Consider the following 17,506-nt stretch of genomic DNA (forward strand, 5'->3'; position numbering starts at 1 on the left):
TTTCAAGTGTATACTAATTTTCACTGAATACTCATAATATTCTTGTACTGTATACATAAAGCTTGATTTAAAAATATGTGAATGAGGATTAAAGACAGGAAATCAGGAGCATACCTAGATAGGGGCCCACAAAGTCAAGGTGAAGAGTGTACCGTATCTCTTATTTTTGTCTATTTGTGTCTCTTTTAAGCTAGGGAAAAAATGAGATGATTAAACACTTAGTGTTGTTATTCTTAAATGTAAAGGTGGTGGTTGTTGTTCAGTCTCCCCGTAGTGCCTGATTCTTTGCAGCCTCTTTGGACTGCAGCACACCAGGCCGCTCTGTCCCTCACCATCTGAAATTTGCCCAAGTTCATGTTCATTGCATCCATGATGCCATCCAGCCGTCTTGTCCTCTGATGTCCTCCTCTTCTGCCTGAAATCTTTCCCAGCATCAGGGACTTTTCCAATGACTTGGATGTTCACATCAGATGGAAAGGTTAAGAAGAAGGAGAGAAGTCGCTCAGTCATGTCCAACTCTTTGTGACCCCATGGACGGTAGCCTACCAGGCTCCTCCATCCATGGGATTTTCCAGGCAAGAGTACTGGAGTGGGCTGCCATTTCCTTCTCCAAATGTAAAGGTTACATAGGAATTTAAATAGAGGGGACTGTCAGAGAATCAGCACACCTCCTTGTCTGTATCTCAGGGCTTATTAAATCTGCTTACAGTTAGTGGGCAGGAGGAGTCTTGGAGATGGTGCACAAATTCCAGGTTGCTGTGCATTATTAAAATTTATAAACCCTTCCACAGTGTGGGAATGTCCTAGTTAGCCATTCAGCCATAGAGAGATGCTTTTGTGCATTTACCCAAAGTGCGGGAAAAGCCCTGCTTCCCTTTGTAGCTGTGGAGCATGTCTTCTTAAATAAAGACATCATATTTATAGTTTTTTTTTTTTGGCAAGAAGCTCCTAGTAAAAACTTAACAATAGAAATAATTGAGAACCACTTCTGCCTTGTTTTATACTTCGTTTCTAAGAATGCTGAGTCACAAAATCTTAAGTTAGGAAATTGTCAAAAATAGAAAAGACTTTCAGAAAGAGTTTAAAGACAGACAGAAGGGTTTGGTTTTTTAATTGAGACAGTAATTTGATTCCATTTTGTTGACTTCCTTCAGTGAAACAAATTTGTCTCCTAATAGTATTAAATCTTGTCCATCCACATTTGTAGTCTCTTGTAATGACTGAATAGTGTTTTACTCTTTTATTGAAAAGGAAGTTACATGATTTGCTAGATCTTGAAGTCAGTGATTTTAGTAAGATGCTATATACTACCTAACTATCTCTTAGAACTATCTCCAAAAAAGAAGTAGATCTATATGGGAAAAGAATTAAAAAAAAAAAAGAGTATATGTATTAACTGATCACTTTGCTATATACCTGAAACTAGCACATTATAAATCAATTATATTCCAATAAAAATTAAAAACGAAAAGAAAAGAAAAACAGAAGTAGAATATATTTGATTTTAGATGTAATTTAGACTCTGGAAAGAGACCAGGATTAGTGTCTTTCTGTTATTTAACCCTAGGCGTGGCTCTTCAGCTCTGTTTCCTTTATCTTCAAAGTGTGAAAAATGACAGTACTTAATTCATAGGACTGTTTTGAGGAATAAATAAAAGAATACATTTAAAGTACTTAACACTGTGTCTGGAATATAATGAATACTCAGTACATGATTTTAAAGAGAAAAAAATGCTGGCGTGCGCGGGGGTCCGTGTTCTGCCTTTTCTCATCCTGTGGGTATCCAGTCTCGTCAGTCCCCTGGACTGTGTGGCATGAAGCGTGGCCGGTCCTCCTGCAGTCAGTGTGGGCAGCCTGTGGAGACTGGTGCTTCCCGGAGGTAGCCTTAACTGGCTCCAAATGGCCCAAAGGAGTAGCTCGCTACACGGACATGACAAGACTGATGTGGTTTAAGAGGATTTTCTCTTTAAGTGCTTTCATTTTTTTTTTAACAGTGCCTTTGAAGATGAGACCATGAAGCTCAGGCAGCTGAAACTGGATAACCAGGTGAGCAGAGTCTCCTCTTCTGAAAGATGTGGACAGCTTATCCTGACCAGGAAGCCAATGGGCCTGACTGTGGCTTCAGCAAGGCCAAAGCGCTTGAGGACATCAGCATTAAAACTGGCCTTGGACTTATAGTCACTAAAGATTCCTTGGCATCTGTCATAAGAATTAGAAAAATGTTAACGCTGTATTTCTGTGTAGTAATATGAAACTGCTGCCCAAATATCTCTCTGCACTGTAATTTCATGTAACTACAAGATTTTTTCTTTATCTTAAAATGCAAATCTGAAAGTGGTACTGTGCTTCTTAAAAGCTTCTGCTGCCTACAGAATACTTTCTCACAGTATTGGTCTCACTTTTCAGTTACATGTTATTATTTGCAGTGATTTGACTTGTGTTCATTTCCTCCATCAGACTAAGCTCCATGAGAACAGGAACCAAGAAGTCTGTTAATGATGACCTTTCCATCAGAAGGTCCTGGCCTGGGGCTGGGCCCATTGTAGTCCTTCATTAAATACTGGAATGATGGAAGAGATAAATGCAGTTCTCTGTTGTCACGTACTGTGAGAGTCCTGATTAGTCAGCCTAGAATCTTATACCCAACATGAGTTATTTTCATAGGAGTGTTTTCTAATTCAGGAAATTCTTTAGGTCCATCCAGTCTGCCAACATGGGATCATTAGCCATCAGTGTCTGGAGTGACAGGTGACTAAAAACACTTCCAAGTGCTGTCTTGCTCCTTTATGTTGCTTTTGGACCTCATAATGGGACTTTCTGTTGTTCAGTCGCTCAGGCACGTCCGACTCTTTGCCACCCCATGGACTGCAGCGTGCCAACCTGCCCTGTCCTACACCATCTCCTGGAGCTTGCTCAAACTCATGTCCTTCGAGTTGGTGATGCCATCCAGCCATCTCATCCTCTGTTGTCCCCTTCTCCTCCTGCCTTCAATCTTTCCCAGCATCAAGTTCTTTTCCAATGAGTCAGCTCTTCGCATCAGGTGGCCAAAGTATTGGAGTTTCAGCTTCAGCATCAGTCCTTCCAATGAATATTCAGGACTGATCTTTAGGATGGACTAGTTGGATCTCCTTGCAGTCCAAGGGACTCTCAAGAGTCTTCTCCATCACCACAGTTCAAAAGCATCAGTTCTTCGGCGCTCAGCTTTCTTTATGGTTCAACTGTCACATCCATGCATGACTACTGGAAAAACCATAGCTTTGACTATATGGACCTTTGTTGGCAAAGTAATGTCTCTGTTTTTCAATATGCTGCCTAGGTTTGTCATAACTATTCTTCCAAGAAGCAAGCGTCTTTTAATTGCATGGTTGCAGTCACTGTTAGCAGTGATTTTGGAGCCAAAAAAAATAAAGTTTGTTGCTGTTTCTGTTGTTTTCCCTTCTGTTTGCCATGAAGTGATGGGACCAGATGCCATGATCTTTGTTGTTGTTGTTGTTGTTTTTTCCATTTTTTTGAATGTTGAGTTTTAAGCCAGCTTTTTCACTCTTGTCTTTCACTTTCATCAAAAGACTCTTTAGTTCCTCTTTGCTTTCTGCCATAAGGGTGGTATCATCTGCATATCTGAGGTTATTGATATTTCTTCTGGCAATCTTGATTCTAGCTGGTGCTTCATCCAGCCCAGCATTTCGCATGATGTACTCTGCATATAAATTAAATATACAGCATTGATGTACTCCTTTCCCAATTTGGAACCAGTCCATTGTTCCATGTCCAGTTCTAACTGTTGCTTCTTGACATGCTTGCAGGTTTCTCAGGAGGCTTAAGGTGGTCTGGTATTCCTGTTTCAGAATTTTCCACGGTTTGTTGTGATCCACAGTCAAAGGCTTTAGTGAAGTCAGTGAAGCAGAAGTAGATTTTTTTTGGATTTTTCTTGCTTTTTCTATGATCAAGTCAGTTCAGTTCAGTCACTCAGTCGTGTCCAACTCTTTGCGACCCCATGGAAAGCAGCACGCCAGGCCACCCTGTCCATCACTAACTCTCGGAGTTTACCCAGACTCATGTCCTTTGAATCGGTGATGCCATCCAACCATCTCATCCTCTGTTGTCCCCTTCTCCTCCTGCCCTCAATCTTTCCCAGCATCAGGGCCTTTTCCAATGAGTCAGCTCTTCGCATGAGGTGGCCAAAGTATTGGAGTTTCAGCTTCAACATCAGTCCTTACAGTGAACACTCAGGACTCATTTCCTTTAGGGTGGACTGGTTGGATCTCCTTGCAGTCCAAGGGACTCTCAAGAGTCTTCTCCATCAGGACAGTTCAAAAGCATCAATTCTTTGTAGCTCAGCTTTCTTTATAGTCCAACTCTCACATCCATACTTGACTGCTGGAAAAACCATAGCCTGGACCTTTTTTGGCAAAGTAATGTCTCTGCTGTTTTCTGAATGTTGAGCTTTAAGCCAATTTTTTCACTCTCCTCTTTCACTTTCATCAAGAGGCTCTTTAGTTCTTCTTTACTTTCTGCCATAAGGGTGATGTCATCTACATATCTGAGGTTATTGATATTTCTCCCAGCAATCTTGATTCCAGCTTGTGTTTCCTCCAGCCCAGCGTTTCTCATGATGTACTCTGCATATAAGTTAAATAAGCAGGGTGACAATATACAGCCTTGATGTACTCCTTTCCCGATTTGGAACCAGTTTGTTGTTCCATGTCCAGTTCTAACTATTGCTTCCTGACCTGCATACAGACTTCTCAAGAGGCAGGTCGGGTGGTCTCGTATTCTCATCTCTTTCAGAATTTTCCACAGTTTATTGTGATCCGCACAGTCAAAGGCTTTGGCATAGTCAATAAAGCAGAAATAGATGTTTTTCTGGAAATCTTGTTTTTTTGATGATCCAGCAGATGTTGGCAATTTGATGTCTGGTTCCTCTGCTTTTGTAAATCCAGCTTGAACATCTGGAAGTTCACGGTTCATGTATTGCCGAAGCCTGGCTTGGAGAATTTTGAGCATTACTTTACTAACATGTGAGATGAGTGCAATTGTGCAGTAGTTTGAACATTGTTTGGCATTGCCTTTCTTTGGGATTGGAATGAAAACTAACCTTTTCCAGTCCTGTGGCCACTGCTGAGTTTTCCAAATTTGCTGACATATTGAGTGTAGCACCTTTACAGCATCATCTTTCAGGATTTGAAATAGCTCAACCGGAATTCCATCACCTCAACTAGCTTTGTTCATAGTGATGCTTCCTAAGGCCCACTTGACTTCACATTCCAGGATGTCTGGCTCTAGGTGAGTGATCACACCATCGTGATTATCTGGGTCATGAAAATCTTTTTTGTACAGTTCTTCTGTGTATTCTTGCCATCTCTTCTTAATATCTTCTGCTTCTGTTAGGTCCATACCATTTCTGTCCTTTATCGAGCCCATCTTTGCATGAAATGTTCCCTTGTTATCTCTAATTTTCTTGAAGAGATCTCTAGTCTTTCCCATTCTTTTGTTTTCCTCTATTCCTTTGCAATGATCACTGAGAAAGGCTTTCTTATCTCTCCTTGCTATTCTTTGAAACTCTGCATTCAAATGGGTATATCTTTCCTTTTCTCCTTTGTTTTTCGCTTCTCTTCTTTTCACAGCTAATTTGTAAGACCTCCTCAGACAGACATTTTGCTTTTTAGCATTTCTTTTTCTTGGGGATGGTTTTAATCCCTGTCTCCTGTACAATGTCACGAACCTCCGTCCATAGTTCATCAGACACTCTGTCTATCAGATCTAGTCCCTTAAATCTATTTGTCACTGCCACTGTATAATCGTTAGGGATTTGATTTAGGTCATACCTGAGTGGTCTAGTGGTTTTCCCTACTTTCTTCAATTTAAGTCTGAATTTGGCAATAAGGAGTTCATGATCTGAGCCACAGTCAGCTCCTGGTCTGGTTTTTGCTGACTGTATAGAGCTTCTCCATCTTTGGCTGCAAAGAATATAATCAGTCTGATTTCGGTGTTGACCATCTGGTGATGTCCATGTGTAGAGTCTTCTCTTGTGTTGTTGGAAGAGGGTGTTTGCTATGACCAGTGCGTTCTCTTGGCAAACTCTATTCTCCTTTGCCCTGTTTCATTCTGTACTCCAAGGCCAAATTTGCCTGTTACTCCAGGTGTTTCTTGACTTCCTACTTTTGCATTCCAGTCCCCTATAATGAAAAGGACATCATTTTTGGGTGTTAGTTCTAAAAGATCTTGTAGGTCTTCATAGAACCATTCAGCTTCTTCAGCGTTACTGGTCAGGGCATAGACTTGGATTACCATAATATTGAATGGTTTGCCTTGGAAACGAACAGAGATCGTTCTGTTGTTTTTGAGATTGCATCCAAGTACTGCATTTCAGACTCTTTTGTTGACTGTGAGGGCTACTCCATTTCTTCTAAGGGATTCCTGCCCACAGTAGTAGATATAACGGTCATCTGAGTTAAATTCAGCCATTCCAGTAGATGTTGGCAATTTGATCTCTGGTTCCTCTGCCTTTTCTAAATCTAGCTTGAACATCTAGAAGTTCTAGGTTCACATACTGTTGAAGCCTGGCTTGGGAGAATTTTGAGAATTACTTTGCTAGCATGTAAGATGAGTGCAGTTGTGCAGTAGTTTGAACATCCTTTGATATTGCCTTTCTTTGGGATTGGAATGAAAACTGACCTTTTCCAATCCTGTGGCCACTGCTGAGTTTTCCAAATTTGCTGGCATATTGAGTGCAGCACTTTCACAGCATTATCTTTTAGGATTTGAAATACCTCAGCTGGAATTCCATCACCTCCACTAGCTTTGTACTGATGGTTCCTAAGGCCCACTTGACTTTATACTCTAGGATGTCTGGCTGTAGTTGAGTGATCATACCATTGTGGTTATCTGGGTTATTAAGATCTCTTTTGTATAGTTCTTCTGTGTAAGAGGACTTGGAGGGCAGTAAATTACTTCAAAGGTGGAACCTAGTTCAGCTGTCTCCAGGGGGACATTGCTGGGGCCGTCTGCTCCAGGGCCACCGTGAGGCCCTTGGTGTCCCTCGTGCCTCTGTGGGGCCTTCACCAAGTCCCCTGCCTCTCGGGCCGCCCCGTGGGAGGGGTCCAGCCTTCCCTGTGCACCCACAATGGAGCGTGGCCCATGGCCTGCAGGCACCCTGTGCTTCAAGGTGGCAGCGGTCAGCTCAGTGATATGTGCATGTATTTGTTCTTTTTCAAATTCTTTTCCCATTTAGATTACTACAGAATATTGAGCGGATTTTCCCGTGCGGTACAGTAGGTCCTTGTTGGTTATCTATTTTAAATATAGCAGTGTGTACATGTTCATGCCAAACTACCTAACTGTGCCTTCCCCCTGGCAACCATAAGTTCGTTCTCTAAATCTGTGAGTCTTTCTGTTTTGTAAATAAGTTCATTTGTATGTTTTTTTTTTTTAGATTCTGCATATAAGCAATATCACACGATACTTGTCTTTCTCTGTCTGACTTACTTCATTAAGTATGATAATCTCCAGGTCCATCCAGGTTGCTTCAAATGGCATTATTTCTTTCTTTTCAATGGCTGAGTAATAATATACCATTATATATATATGTAGCACATCTTCTTTATTCCTCTGTCAATGGACATTTAGGTTGCTTCCATGACTTAGCTATTGTAAAGAATGCTGCAGTGAACATTGGGGTACCTGTGTCCTTTCAAGGGCATATACTCTTTGGATGTATGCCCTGGAGTGGGATTGCTGGATCATATGATAGTCCTGTTTTTCGTTTTCTAAGGACCTTCCATACTGTTCTCCATAGCAGCTGTAAGAGTTTACATTTCCACCAACAGTGTTTGATGGTCCCCTTTTCTTCACACCTAAAGGATAATAAGTTTTCTTTTTTTCTTCCAGTTAAAAAAGTAGGAAAATTTAGAAAAGTAGGAAAAGGAAAAATAATCATCCATATTCTACTTGCTAGACAAATCACTGTTACCGTGTTCCTTCATGTTTTCTCCCACTCATATGTTTATATAAACTTGTGATTGTGATTTGATAATAATATGTTAATTACTATATATTTTTCATATACTTGGATTATGATCTTAGCTTGGCTAAAAATGCATTTGTATCACTTTAGATGGCTTTTCATAGGTGTTTAGTAACTATTTATTAAATGAAGTAAATGGATCCTTACCCCTCTCTGTGCCTTAGTTTTTCCCACTTCTTAAGTGGGAAAATGTAATTTACCAGAGGCTCTGTAAGGATCTGTGAAAGAGTGTATATGCTGAAGTAGCCAGACCTGGTGGTCGATCCCCTGGCTGTCCCCTCTCAATCCTCCCCAGAGAGCGCTGCTGGAGAAGAAGCAGAGGAAGAAGCGCCTGGAGCCGCTCATGGTGCAGCCGAACCTGGAGGCCCGGCCGCTGCGGGCAAGGCCGAGGGGCCGCGAGGAGCACGCTCTGCTGGTGGAGCCGCAGGCCCCGCACGGCGGAGTCATCTTGCAGGGTGTGTACTCAGGCAGCACCCCCTCCTGCTGCCGCTGTTAGCATCGTTACCAGTCCCTTCACAATCTTTATGATCATGATTAGGCTTCTGAGTTGGGATAAACGCAGTGGTCCAATCAGCGGAGGATACCTGAAAGTTCACAGCCATCCTGAAACAGTTGTTTTATCTACAAAATGAATGAGTGTGGGATCTTAGTTCCCTGTTGAAGTGATGAGTCTTAACCACTGGACCACCAGGGAAGCCCCCAGAACAGCCCATTTGAGGAGCTTGCAGGCTTGGTTGTTGTCTCCCGGCAGAGTGAACCGTAAAGCCAGGAGCAGATAGAGGCAACCATTCCTCCAGTAGCCGGTCTCGGGACAGCAGTGACAGCAGCAGGGAGGAGAAAGAGCAGGGTTAACACGGCCAAAGCCAGCCCTTGGCCACCTGCCTGGACCAGGTCTCGAGTCTGGAGGACCTGCTTTGCTTTCCGTCTCTTTCTTAAGTGTCTGAAGCACAGCATCAGGTGCGTTTCATTCATACTTCAGCCTCTAGTCAGGGCAGCTTGATAAAATGAACACAGATAATGGAGTGGTTTCCTTTTAACAGATGTCCTCGTGGAGGTTAAGGCTGGAGGAGTGGACCGGTTTGGTGGGTGTTCATTTGGATCACGCGCACCAGAGCCACCTGGCCACAGGGCGGGTGATACCGGCTTCTGTTCTTTTCGTTGGGCTCCTAGGCATTGATGGTCCTGCTGCCTTCCTGAAGCCAGACGCTCAGGATGTGGACACCAGACTTCACGTTCTCACGGTGGGCTCTGCTGCCACAGAGGACGCTGAAGGGAGCGCAGATGGGGAGAGCGCACGGGACCCTGCCTCCAAGCCGGATCTGCAGGAGGTTCTCCGAAAGCACGGTGAGGGGGTCCTGGCTTTGAGGCTGTGAGCTGGTTGAGCTGGGGTGACGTCAGGTGTGGGCTGGACAAGAGTTACTCTGTGCTGTGAAGAATGAAGTGAAGGGGACAGGTGCTCCCTAGACCAAGATTCAGGAAGTGTCAGTTTGGAAGATAATGTTCCTCAGGTGGAGGTTCATTTGCTTGTCTTACAAGTTTGGGAGAAATCCTTGACCTCTGTCTTAAGGTACGTGTTTACATAAACTGAGTTTTTAGTATAAAAATGGCATTTGAAAACATAGTACTAACGTTGTGAGTCAACGGTACTTCTGTAAAAAAGAAGAAAGCGTAGTAGGAATGAAGATGCCAACCTGAGAGTGAGGTCCCAAGAGTTTTATGCCTTTTTGCTACCCGCCCCCAAAAGTTAGTCTCCTTCTCTCCGTGGACCTGCTGACTCTGGGATGTCACGTCAGCACTCACACGCCGTGTGGTCCTCTGTGCCTGGCTGTCACTTAGCATTGGTTTTTCAGAGTTCATCCACGTTCTGGCCTGTCAGGGCTTCATTCCTGTCTGTAGTTGAGTGACGTTCTGTTGTACAGATAAGCCATCTTTTGTCCTTCCTGTCATCAGCTGATGGACACTGGGTTCGTTCCACTCTGGCTGTTAGGAATAGCGCCACTGTAAACAGTTATGCGTGCATTTTCATTTGGATGTATGTTTTCCTGGCCTTAGCCTTATCCTTGGGTGTCCTTGAGAAAAACTTGATACCATTTATTTGTGAACTGTGTGAAAGGAGCTCATGGTGGCCCCTCCTCCGAGATGGGTAGGGCTGCCTGTTGCTCAGCCTCCTCGTCAGTTATGATTTGCGGGCTGTGCCAGCTATTGTGTGAGGGGCAGCCTCACCCTGGAGACCAAAGAGGAAGAGGGTTGGGTTTCAGGCGTAGCTCTGCTGCTTTGTCTTGGGCAGAACTGCTCCTCCCGGGCCTCCCCACTGTCATCTCCAGGCCTTTGTCACCTTCACAAACTGAGCCTCTGTCCCCGGTGAACTCTGCCTGCCCAGCTCCTCCTCTCCCCTCACAGCTCACATACATAGAATCACAGGGGTTTTCGCCTTTTGTATCTGACTTATTTTCGCTTTGCATAATGTCTTCAAGATTCATTCATGTTGTAGCATGTGTCAGGATTTCATTCCTTTTTAAGGCTGAATAGCATTCCATTTGCGTATGTGCCACGGTTTGTTTATTCATCAGTTGGTGGATATTTGGGTAGTTTCCACCATCTGAAAATTGTGAAGAACACTGCTCTGCACATCGGTTGTTCAAGTGTCTGTCTGTGTCTCTGCTTCGTCTCCTTCTGGGAATATACCCAGAGGTGGAATTGTTGGATTTGGATTCTAGGGCAGTTCTATATGTCTATTTTAGGAACCAACTATATTGTTTTCTGCTGTGGCTGCATAATTTTGCATCACCACCAGCAGTGCATGAGGGTTCTAGTTTCTCCTCACCAACACTTATTTTCTGTTTTGGGGTTTTGTTGTTTTTTTTAATTTATTATTTTACTTATTTGTTTTTGGCTCCATTGGGTCTTTGTTGCTGCCAGGCTTTTCTCTAGTTGCAGCAGTGGGGGCTGCTCTCTGGTTGTGGTTTGGGGGCTTCTCATTGCAGCGACTTCTCTTGTTGGGGGGCACAGGCTCTGGGTGTGCGGGCTTCAGTGGTTGCAGCTCCCGGCTATAGGCTACGGGCTCAGTAGTTGTGGCGCACGGGTTTAGCTGCCCTGCGGCATGTGGGATCTTCCTGGATCAGGGATAGAACCCGTGTCTCCTGCATTGGCAGGTGAATTCTTGACCACTAAGCTACCAGGGAAGCCTGGTATTTTTTTTCTATAGTAGTCATCCCAGTGCTTGTCAAGTGGTATCTCATTGTGATTTTAATTTGCATTTCCCTAATGACTAGTGATGTTGAGAATCTTCTTATGCTTATTGGCCACTTATATAGCTTCTTTGGAGAAATGTCTATTCAAGTCCTTGACCCATTTTTGAATTGGGTTTGTTTTGTTGCTGTTGAGTTAAATATTCTGGATATTAATCCTTATCAGATGTATGATTTGCAGATATTTTCTCTCATAGAATGTTTTAAAGAGGCTCAAATTAGGGTGGCAGCAGTGGGCAGGGAAAACGAGGGGTGGAGTAGGTGAGAATATGAAGAAAGAGTTGTCAGAATGTGCATAAAAGAGCCATGTGTTAAGTCAGAACAGCTGGAATGTTTTAAGCAAGGGAGTTAAAGTTATATTTGGCTCAAAGATTTTCTGGCCTTTTTTTAAAACAGTTTCTCCCTTTCTGCCAGGGATCTCAGGGAGTTTGAACTTTGACGAGGAGGAGACTGATGGGGAGGAAGGAGAAGGGAACCAACTAAGGTCTCAGTCGCCGTGTTCAGAGGCAGAGAGGCCCGGTTCTGCATCCAGCCAGAAGCCAGCCCCGGTGTGTAGTCCTGATCCTTCTTCCTCTGGGGCTGATTTCACTGCTTCCTGGACACGTCTTCCTGTTTAAGTGCCATCACTGCATGAGGGCTGCTTCCAGGATTTAAGCTGGAATTATATTTAGAGCCCACGACCTCATATTTCCTGTGTCTTCAGCTAGCTCTTGTAAAGCTGTATCCCATTTTCATACTTCTCTCCTTCATTACTCCCAGGGGTCATATACTTACTTAACTTCTCAGAGTTTTTCTTTATTTTGTCAGAAGACGGAAGACATATGGGTAAATCAGTAAGTTAATTTGTCCTTTAAGTGTTTCTCAAAGAGAACATGAGGTTTCCTGACCGAGCTGCGGCTGCTCTCTCAGGGCACAGGGGCCTCCGGGACCGCATCCCCGCACTCTGACATTCAGCCAGGAGAAATAGAGGACTTGGAAGGCTTTGCGTACAGTCCTGCCCCACGAGGTGTCACAGTGAAGTGCCGGATAACCCGGGACAAGAAAGGGATGGACCGGGGGCTCTTCCCCACCTACTACATGCACTTGGAAAAGGATGAGAATCGCAAGGTAGGCGAGTGGCTCTTGTCTTGAGATGGAGGGTAGTGTGCTGTCGGGGTGGGGGCGGTGGTGGTCTTAAGAACAGGGGCGGGGGGCACCAGCCTTAGACCTAGTCAGCAGGAACGAGGGTGTACCTCCAAGTGTCCAGTGCCGTGTTCTCACTGTCTTCACAGAGGTCCTAGTCTAATAGTCAGAATCCACCCCCGCCCCAGAAAAAAGAGAGTTTTATCCAGGAGTCATAAAATGGAGGAGAATATTCAAATGTAGTTGTTTTTACCTCCATCCCTCTTTTGGGGTGCAGGGGTTTCCAGCGTGCTCTTAGACTTTTATTTTTATTACATGGTAGAACATCAGTGTGGAAAAAAGAGAGTACATTTTAGGGAATAGGAGGAATTGGAAAAACAAAAACATGTCAGTGAAATGTCTTGTTTTTCATCCTAGAAATTCTGATTTACCCTTAAATTTGAGGCAATTAGTATTTGCTAGTGACCAGCCTGTTTTGTGTTGATACCAGGTCTATGTGGGTGACTTTACGGTTCTAGAAATAAGCTGGTGGTAGTAGGTTTTGCTAGTGACCAGCCTGTTTTGTGTTGATACCAGGTCTACGTGGATGACTTGACGATTCTAGAAATAAGCTGGTGGTAGTAGGTGTCAGTGCTGTTGACAGCCACCGTTCACTGCGTGTGGACTGCGCACCAGGCGTGCGCTCCGGCTGTGTGTGTGTCATCGCCTGGAACCCACAGGACAGGCTGTGAGACAGGACTCCTTGTCCCCCTGTGCGGGCGAGGCGACGGGCTCGGGGAGCACCCACATCACTAACGAGTGCCAGAGCCAGTCTGAGCCTGTTTGACTCCGTAGTGCCCCCTGCCCCGGGTACTGCCCTCGCCCGCCTCCCTGTTACTCTCCAGGTCCAGCAGGGTTTGGGAAGGACGCCCGCACCATGGTACCCACGTCCCTGAAGCCCCAGGAGCTCAGAACAGCCACGCACACAGTGCGGCAGGAAGGCAGCATGGTGGGGAGCGGGGGGCCCAGTGTCCGAGGTCCTGCCTCTCCAGGGTGGGGGCAGTCTTCTCGTGAAACTGCACGAAGCTTGTTTAAAATGTCAGTGGACCTTCCCTGGAGGTCCAGTGGCTAAGATTCCGCTCTCCTAACGCTGGGGGCCTGGGTTTGGTCCTTGGTCGGGGAACTAGATCCCACACGACGCAAATAAGACCTGGTGCAGGCAAATAAATAGATAAAATGTCAGTGCAGGTTTTAGGGGTGAAGTTACAAATAATGATGTGAGAATGAGGCGAGTGAGTTTAGAAAAATTAGGCAGTTGGGAGACCCTGGTGGTGAATTCTAAGAGACATAGTGAGGATTAGAAAAAGTGGTAAGACCTAGAGATTGGTCTCCTTTGAGAAAACCCCGAATGGCAGGTGTGCCGGTACTGCGAAAGGGCCTGAGGCCCCAGGGGCCCTGGGAGAGGAGGCCGCAGGGGCTTCCACGGTGGCACCGGGGGCCCAAGGCCACAGAGCACACGGCGGCAAGGTCAGGGACAGGGAGTGGGTGCCCCTCACTCAGCTGGGTGCCTCATCCAGGCTCTGCAGGAGACCCGTCTCTCGTGTCTGTCTATCTGGGAACCTGAGATGATTGACTTCTGCCTGGGACTATCCTTCCAGGACTAGGTTTTGAACATGATGCGTGAGTTTAACACGTGCTAGCCTACAGACCAGGGGCCAGGTGTCGTCACCACTGGGGTTCCAGTGCACAGAGGCTGGTCTGGGTGTTCGGGGCTTCAGGGAGGTCGCTGCTGCCATCCATGAGGCCGTGGTTCTGGCCAGGTTCTCCACAGTCCTTGTGTGGTAAGGCTGCTGGAAGCGGGATCAGCAGGCCCCACACCATCCTGCAGGCTGACTGGCCCCTCGGCTCCTGGCTGGCGCCTCTCACCCCCGCCCCGGGACCCTAGCATAGCCTCTGCTCCTGTGCCTGGAAGCTGCCAGCCGGCCAGCGTGAACAGCGCTGCGCTGTGGCTGGGCTGCATGCCGCCCCGGGCGCTCTGCTGAAATCGTCACTGGTGCCATCGTCAAGACTCGGGCTGCCTCACCCCGGGCTCTGAAGGGAGAGCGTCTCTGAGAATGCGCTGAGCACCCTGTAACGACCCACACTGGAGTCTCAATGCAGAGGACTCCAGCTGTGGCCACCACGTGGCTTTTCTACAAGAAAAGTTAAAGTGCATTAAACCTGTTTAAAAATAGAAAAGACCCAGAGGTGGACTGCTTGGTATAGGACAGGCAGCTGCTGGATAATTGCTCACTGAATGCGTAGGACACACACGGCAGCTCTCGAGTGCATTTTTTACTGAAATGCTTTTTCCTTTTCTAGATATTTCTTCTTGCAGGTAGGAAGCGGAAAAAGAGCAAGACATCCAACTACCTCATCTCCACGGACCCCACAGACCTGTCCCGAGAAGGGGAGAGCTACATTGGCAAGCTCAGGTGGGGGCAACCTCATGTCACGTCCTCTTCTTGTGAGAGCTTGATTCCTGTAGTCTCAAAGCAAGTCCACGCTGGTTTTACAGTGAGCTGGCTTGATGTCATCTAAAGAGAAATAAGTTAATAGAAAGCCCAAGGCTTCTCCATGATTTAAGGATGGATCTTTGAGAGAGTGACTGAAAATGAGAGAAAATTGCAGAGCTCTGTGGTGACTTTCTCTCTTGATTTTAGGTCCAACCTCATGGGGACTAAGTTCACTGTGTATGACCACGGCGTGAGCCCGGCCAAGGCCCAGGGCCTGGTGGAGAAGGCCTACATGCGGCAGGAGCTGGCCGCCGTGTGCTATGTGAGTCCATCTTCCCAGCCTCCTGACCAGCCCGAGCTCGCAGGCCGCCACCCCTCCCCTCACGCTTGTTTCCCTGTTCGCTCAGGTTCACTTGTCATCTGCCAGGTTTGGTGTGTTTGCTGTTCCGGCAGGCCTGTCCCCTCTGCTCTGTCCCTTCCCTGTGCCGTGGTGGTGTGAGCGCTCACTGCATCACCGCTGACACACTGGCTGGAGGTGACGGTGGCTTGGAAGCCGGTCCCTGCTTCCATCTTCTTAAGCTGGTTTGCTGTGTATTGCTGCTGCCAAACGTCCCTGCTCCAGCAGACGACATCTTTCTGCTCCACAGCCTTTCAGGCTGCTCCCCACCGAGTCTAGAGTCCAGCCTGGACCTTCCACCTCACCCTCTGGCTCCCCTGGCAGCACGCTCCCTCCTGTTGTCTCTGCCCGCCCCCTCCCCCCACCCCAAACCTGCCTGCCCCCTCCTGCCTGCCCACCAGGGTCTGCAGAGGGGCCTCTCCCCACACGGGACGTGCTTGACACTGCCCTCAGCTCCCCTCGATTCCTCTCACACCCTGTGAGCTACCCCCATCATGCTTCTGATCCTTCTCTGACCACTTTGTAAACTCCCGCTCACTGCTGTTTCTACACAAACCCGGACCCGCTGTGTAGAGGGCATGCAGAGTCAGAGAAGCGAGAAGAAATTAACCCAACTCAGTTGTTGCTTTGATCCTAGAGTCTCAGCTTTTCTTCAGTTGGAATTAATCTCATCACTTGATTCCCATGAGATTTTATCTGTGTGACTGAGAATCATTTGGTTTAACCCTTTATAAGCTATGGTATGTTTTAGCTTCAGAATCAATGAAATATTTTAACTATGCATGACTTTAATACGCACGTGTATATATATGTAAATATACACACATCCACATATTTAATGTACTTATTCATGTGTAATCTGCCTGGCTTGACAGGCATTTTAATTTTTTGCTTCCAAGTACAGGCCTTAGTTAACTGTAATTCTCCCTGTGTATCATATAGTGCCATGTCCTTAGTTGGGAAATAGATATTTACTGATGATGATAAAACTGGGCAGTTTGCTCAAAATTGTCTTAAATTTCACTTCAGGCTAAAGAGGAAGAGTAAGGTTTCTAGATAATAGAGTCTGCTTTAAATTCAGATGTTCAAAGTAGGTTAAAAAGAGGAAACAGTATTATTTTCCTGGTCTTGATTACCCATCTCTCTTTGTTTAACTACAATGAAGTAATTGAATGGTTTTTAGTGCTCTCCACATTGCGGATGTTGCGCGTAACCAGCAGTCTTGTGTTAAGAATGTCATCGCTTTTTCTTTTCTGTTTCAAGTTCCTGCTTATTTCCCTGTCTTCTAGGAGACAAATGTACTTGGATTTAAAGGCCCGAGGAAAATGTCTGTGATCATCCCTGGGATGAATATGAATCATGAACGGATTCCTTTTCAGCCACGAAATGTAAGAGTGTATTTGTTCTTAATGTCTTTATTTTTAATTGAAGGATAATCGCTTTACAATATTGTGTTGGTTTCTGCCGTATATCAGCATGAATCAGCCATAGGTATACACGTTTAATCAGCAGAGGACCCTAAACATAAGACCGTGATGCAGACACAGTAGAAGAGACTCCTGTTCCCACCAGAGCCCAGTGTGGCAACCGGCCCCGCTCCAGAGAGCCGTCTCCAGACTCCCGGGCACCTGCACTTGTTCACGCAGCTAATTGCGGCCACTTACTCTGCAAAGAGAACTGCTAGTGATTCTCTAAGAATCCAGAAAACCTGGCTTAATCTTTGACTTTCTGTTCTGTTTTCTGAAATGGAGAAAATAGGCCCCTCCTCTGCCCGCCCCTGCACAGGGTAGAGGAGGGGTGGTCTCCCCTGGCTCTCAGCACAGACCCCTTGCCTGCAGGACCATGAGAGCTTGCTTTCAAAATGGCAGAACAAAGCCATGGAGAACTTGATCGAGCTGCACAACAAGTCCCCGGTCTGGAACGATGACACCCAGTCCTACGTCCTGAACTTCCACGGCCGGGTCACTCAGGCGTCTGTGAAGAACTTCCAGATCGTCCACGACAACGACCGTAAGCCCCCAGGGAGAAGGGTATTCTGGCGAGATTCGGAAATGAGCATTTCCTTTGTTTGGTAGGAAGTTACACTCAGGAAAAAGTGGTTTAAGAAAGAAATGGTTCTTTTGGAAAGACAGAGCTGCATTGTGAGTCGCTATGTGGAGGGCAGAAGTGAGACAGAGACGTCCGGGGGAGGCAGTGTGAGGCAGGGGCACAGACCCTTCCTTCCTCAGTGAAGGTTCTGGGC

At 46.0% G+C, this 17,506-nt stretch overlaps 1 protein-coding gene across 3 annotated transcripts in view; it reads left to right on the forward strand.

Annotated features, from left to right (window-relative positions):
- The window catches only part of TULP3 (tubby like protein 3), a 30,049-nt gene that overhangs the window by 10,300 nt on the left and 2,243 nt on the right, over window positions 1–17,506 (forward strand). For 2 of the 3 annotated variants that reach the window (XM_027541041.1, XM_027541040.1), the window contains exons 2-10: window positions 1,995–2,046; window positions 8,319–8,478; window positions 9,194–9,367; window positions 11,686–11,819; window positions 12,181–12,378; window positions 14,734–14,846; window positions 15,075–15,189; window positions 16,554–16,652; window positions 17,103–17,274. In XM_027541041.1, the coding sequence (XP_027396842.1) occupies window positions 1,995–2,046; window positions 8,319–8,478; window positions 9,194–9,367; window positions 11,686–11,819; window positions 12,181–12,378; window positions 14,734–14,846; window positions 15,075–15,189; window positions 16,554–16,652; window positions 17,103–17,274 (1,217 nt within the window). The other variant, XM_027541042.1, reaches the window with a different exon arrangement.

This window comes from Bos indicus x Bos taurus, chromosome 5, assembly GCF_003369695.1.
Source record: "Bos indicus x Bos taurus breed Angus x Brahman F1 hybrid chromosome 5, Bos_hybrid_MaternalHap_v2.0, whole genome shotgun sequence".
Lineage (NCBI taxonomy): Eukaryota > Metazoa > Chordata > Mammalia > Artiodactyla > Bovidae > Bos > Bos indicus x Bos taurus.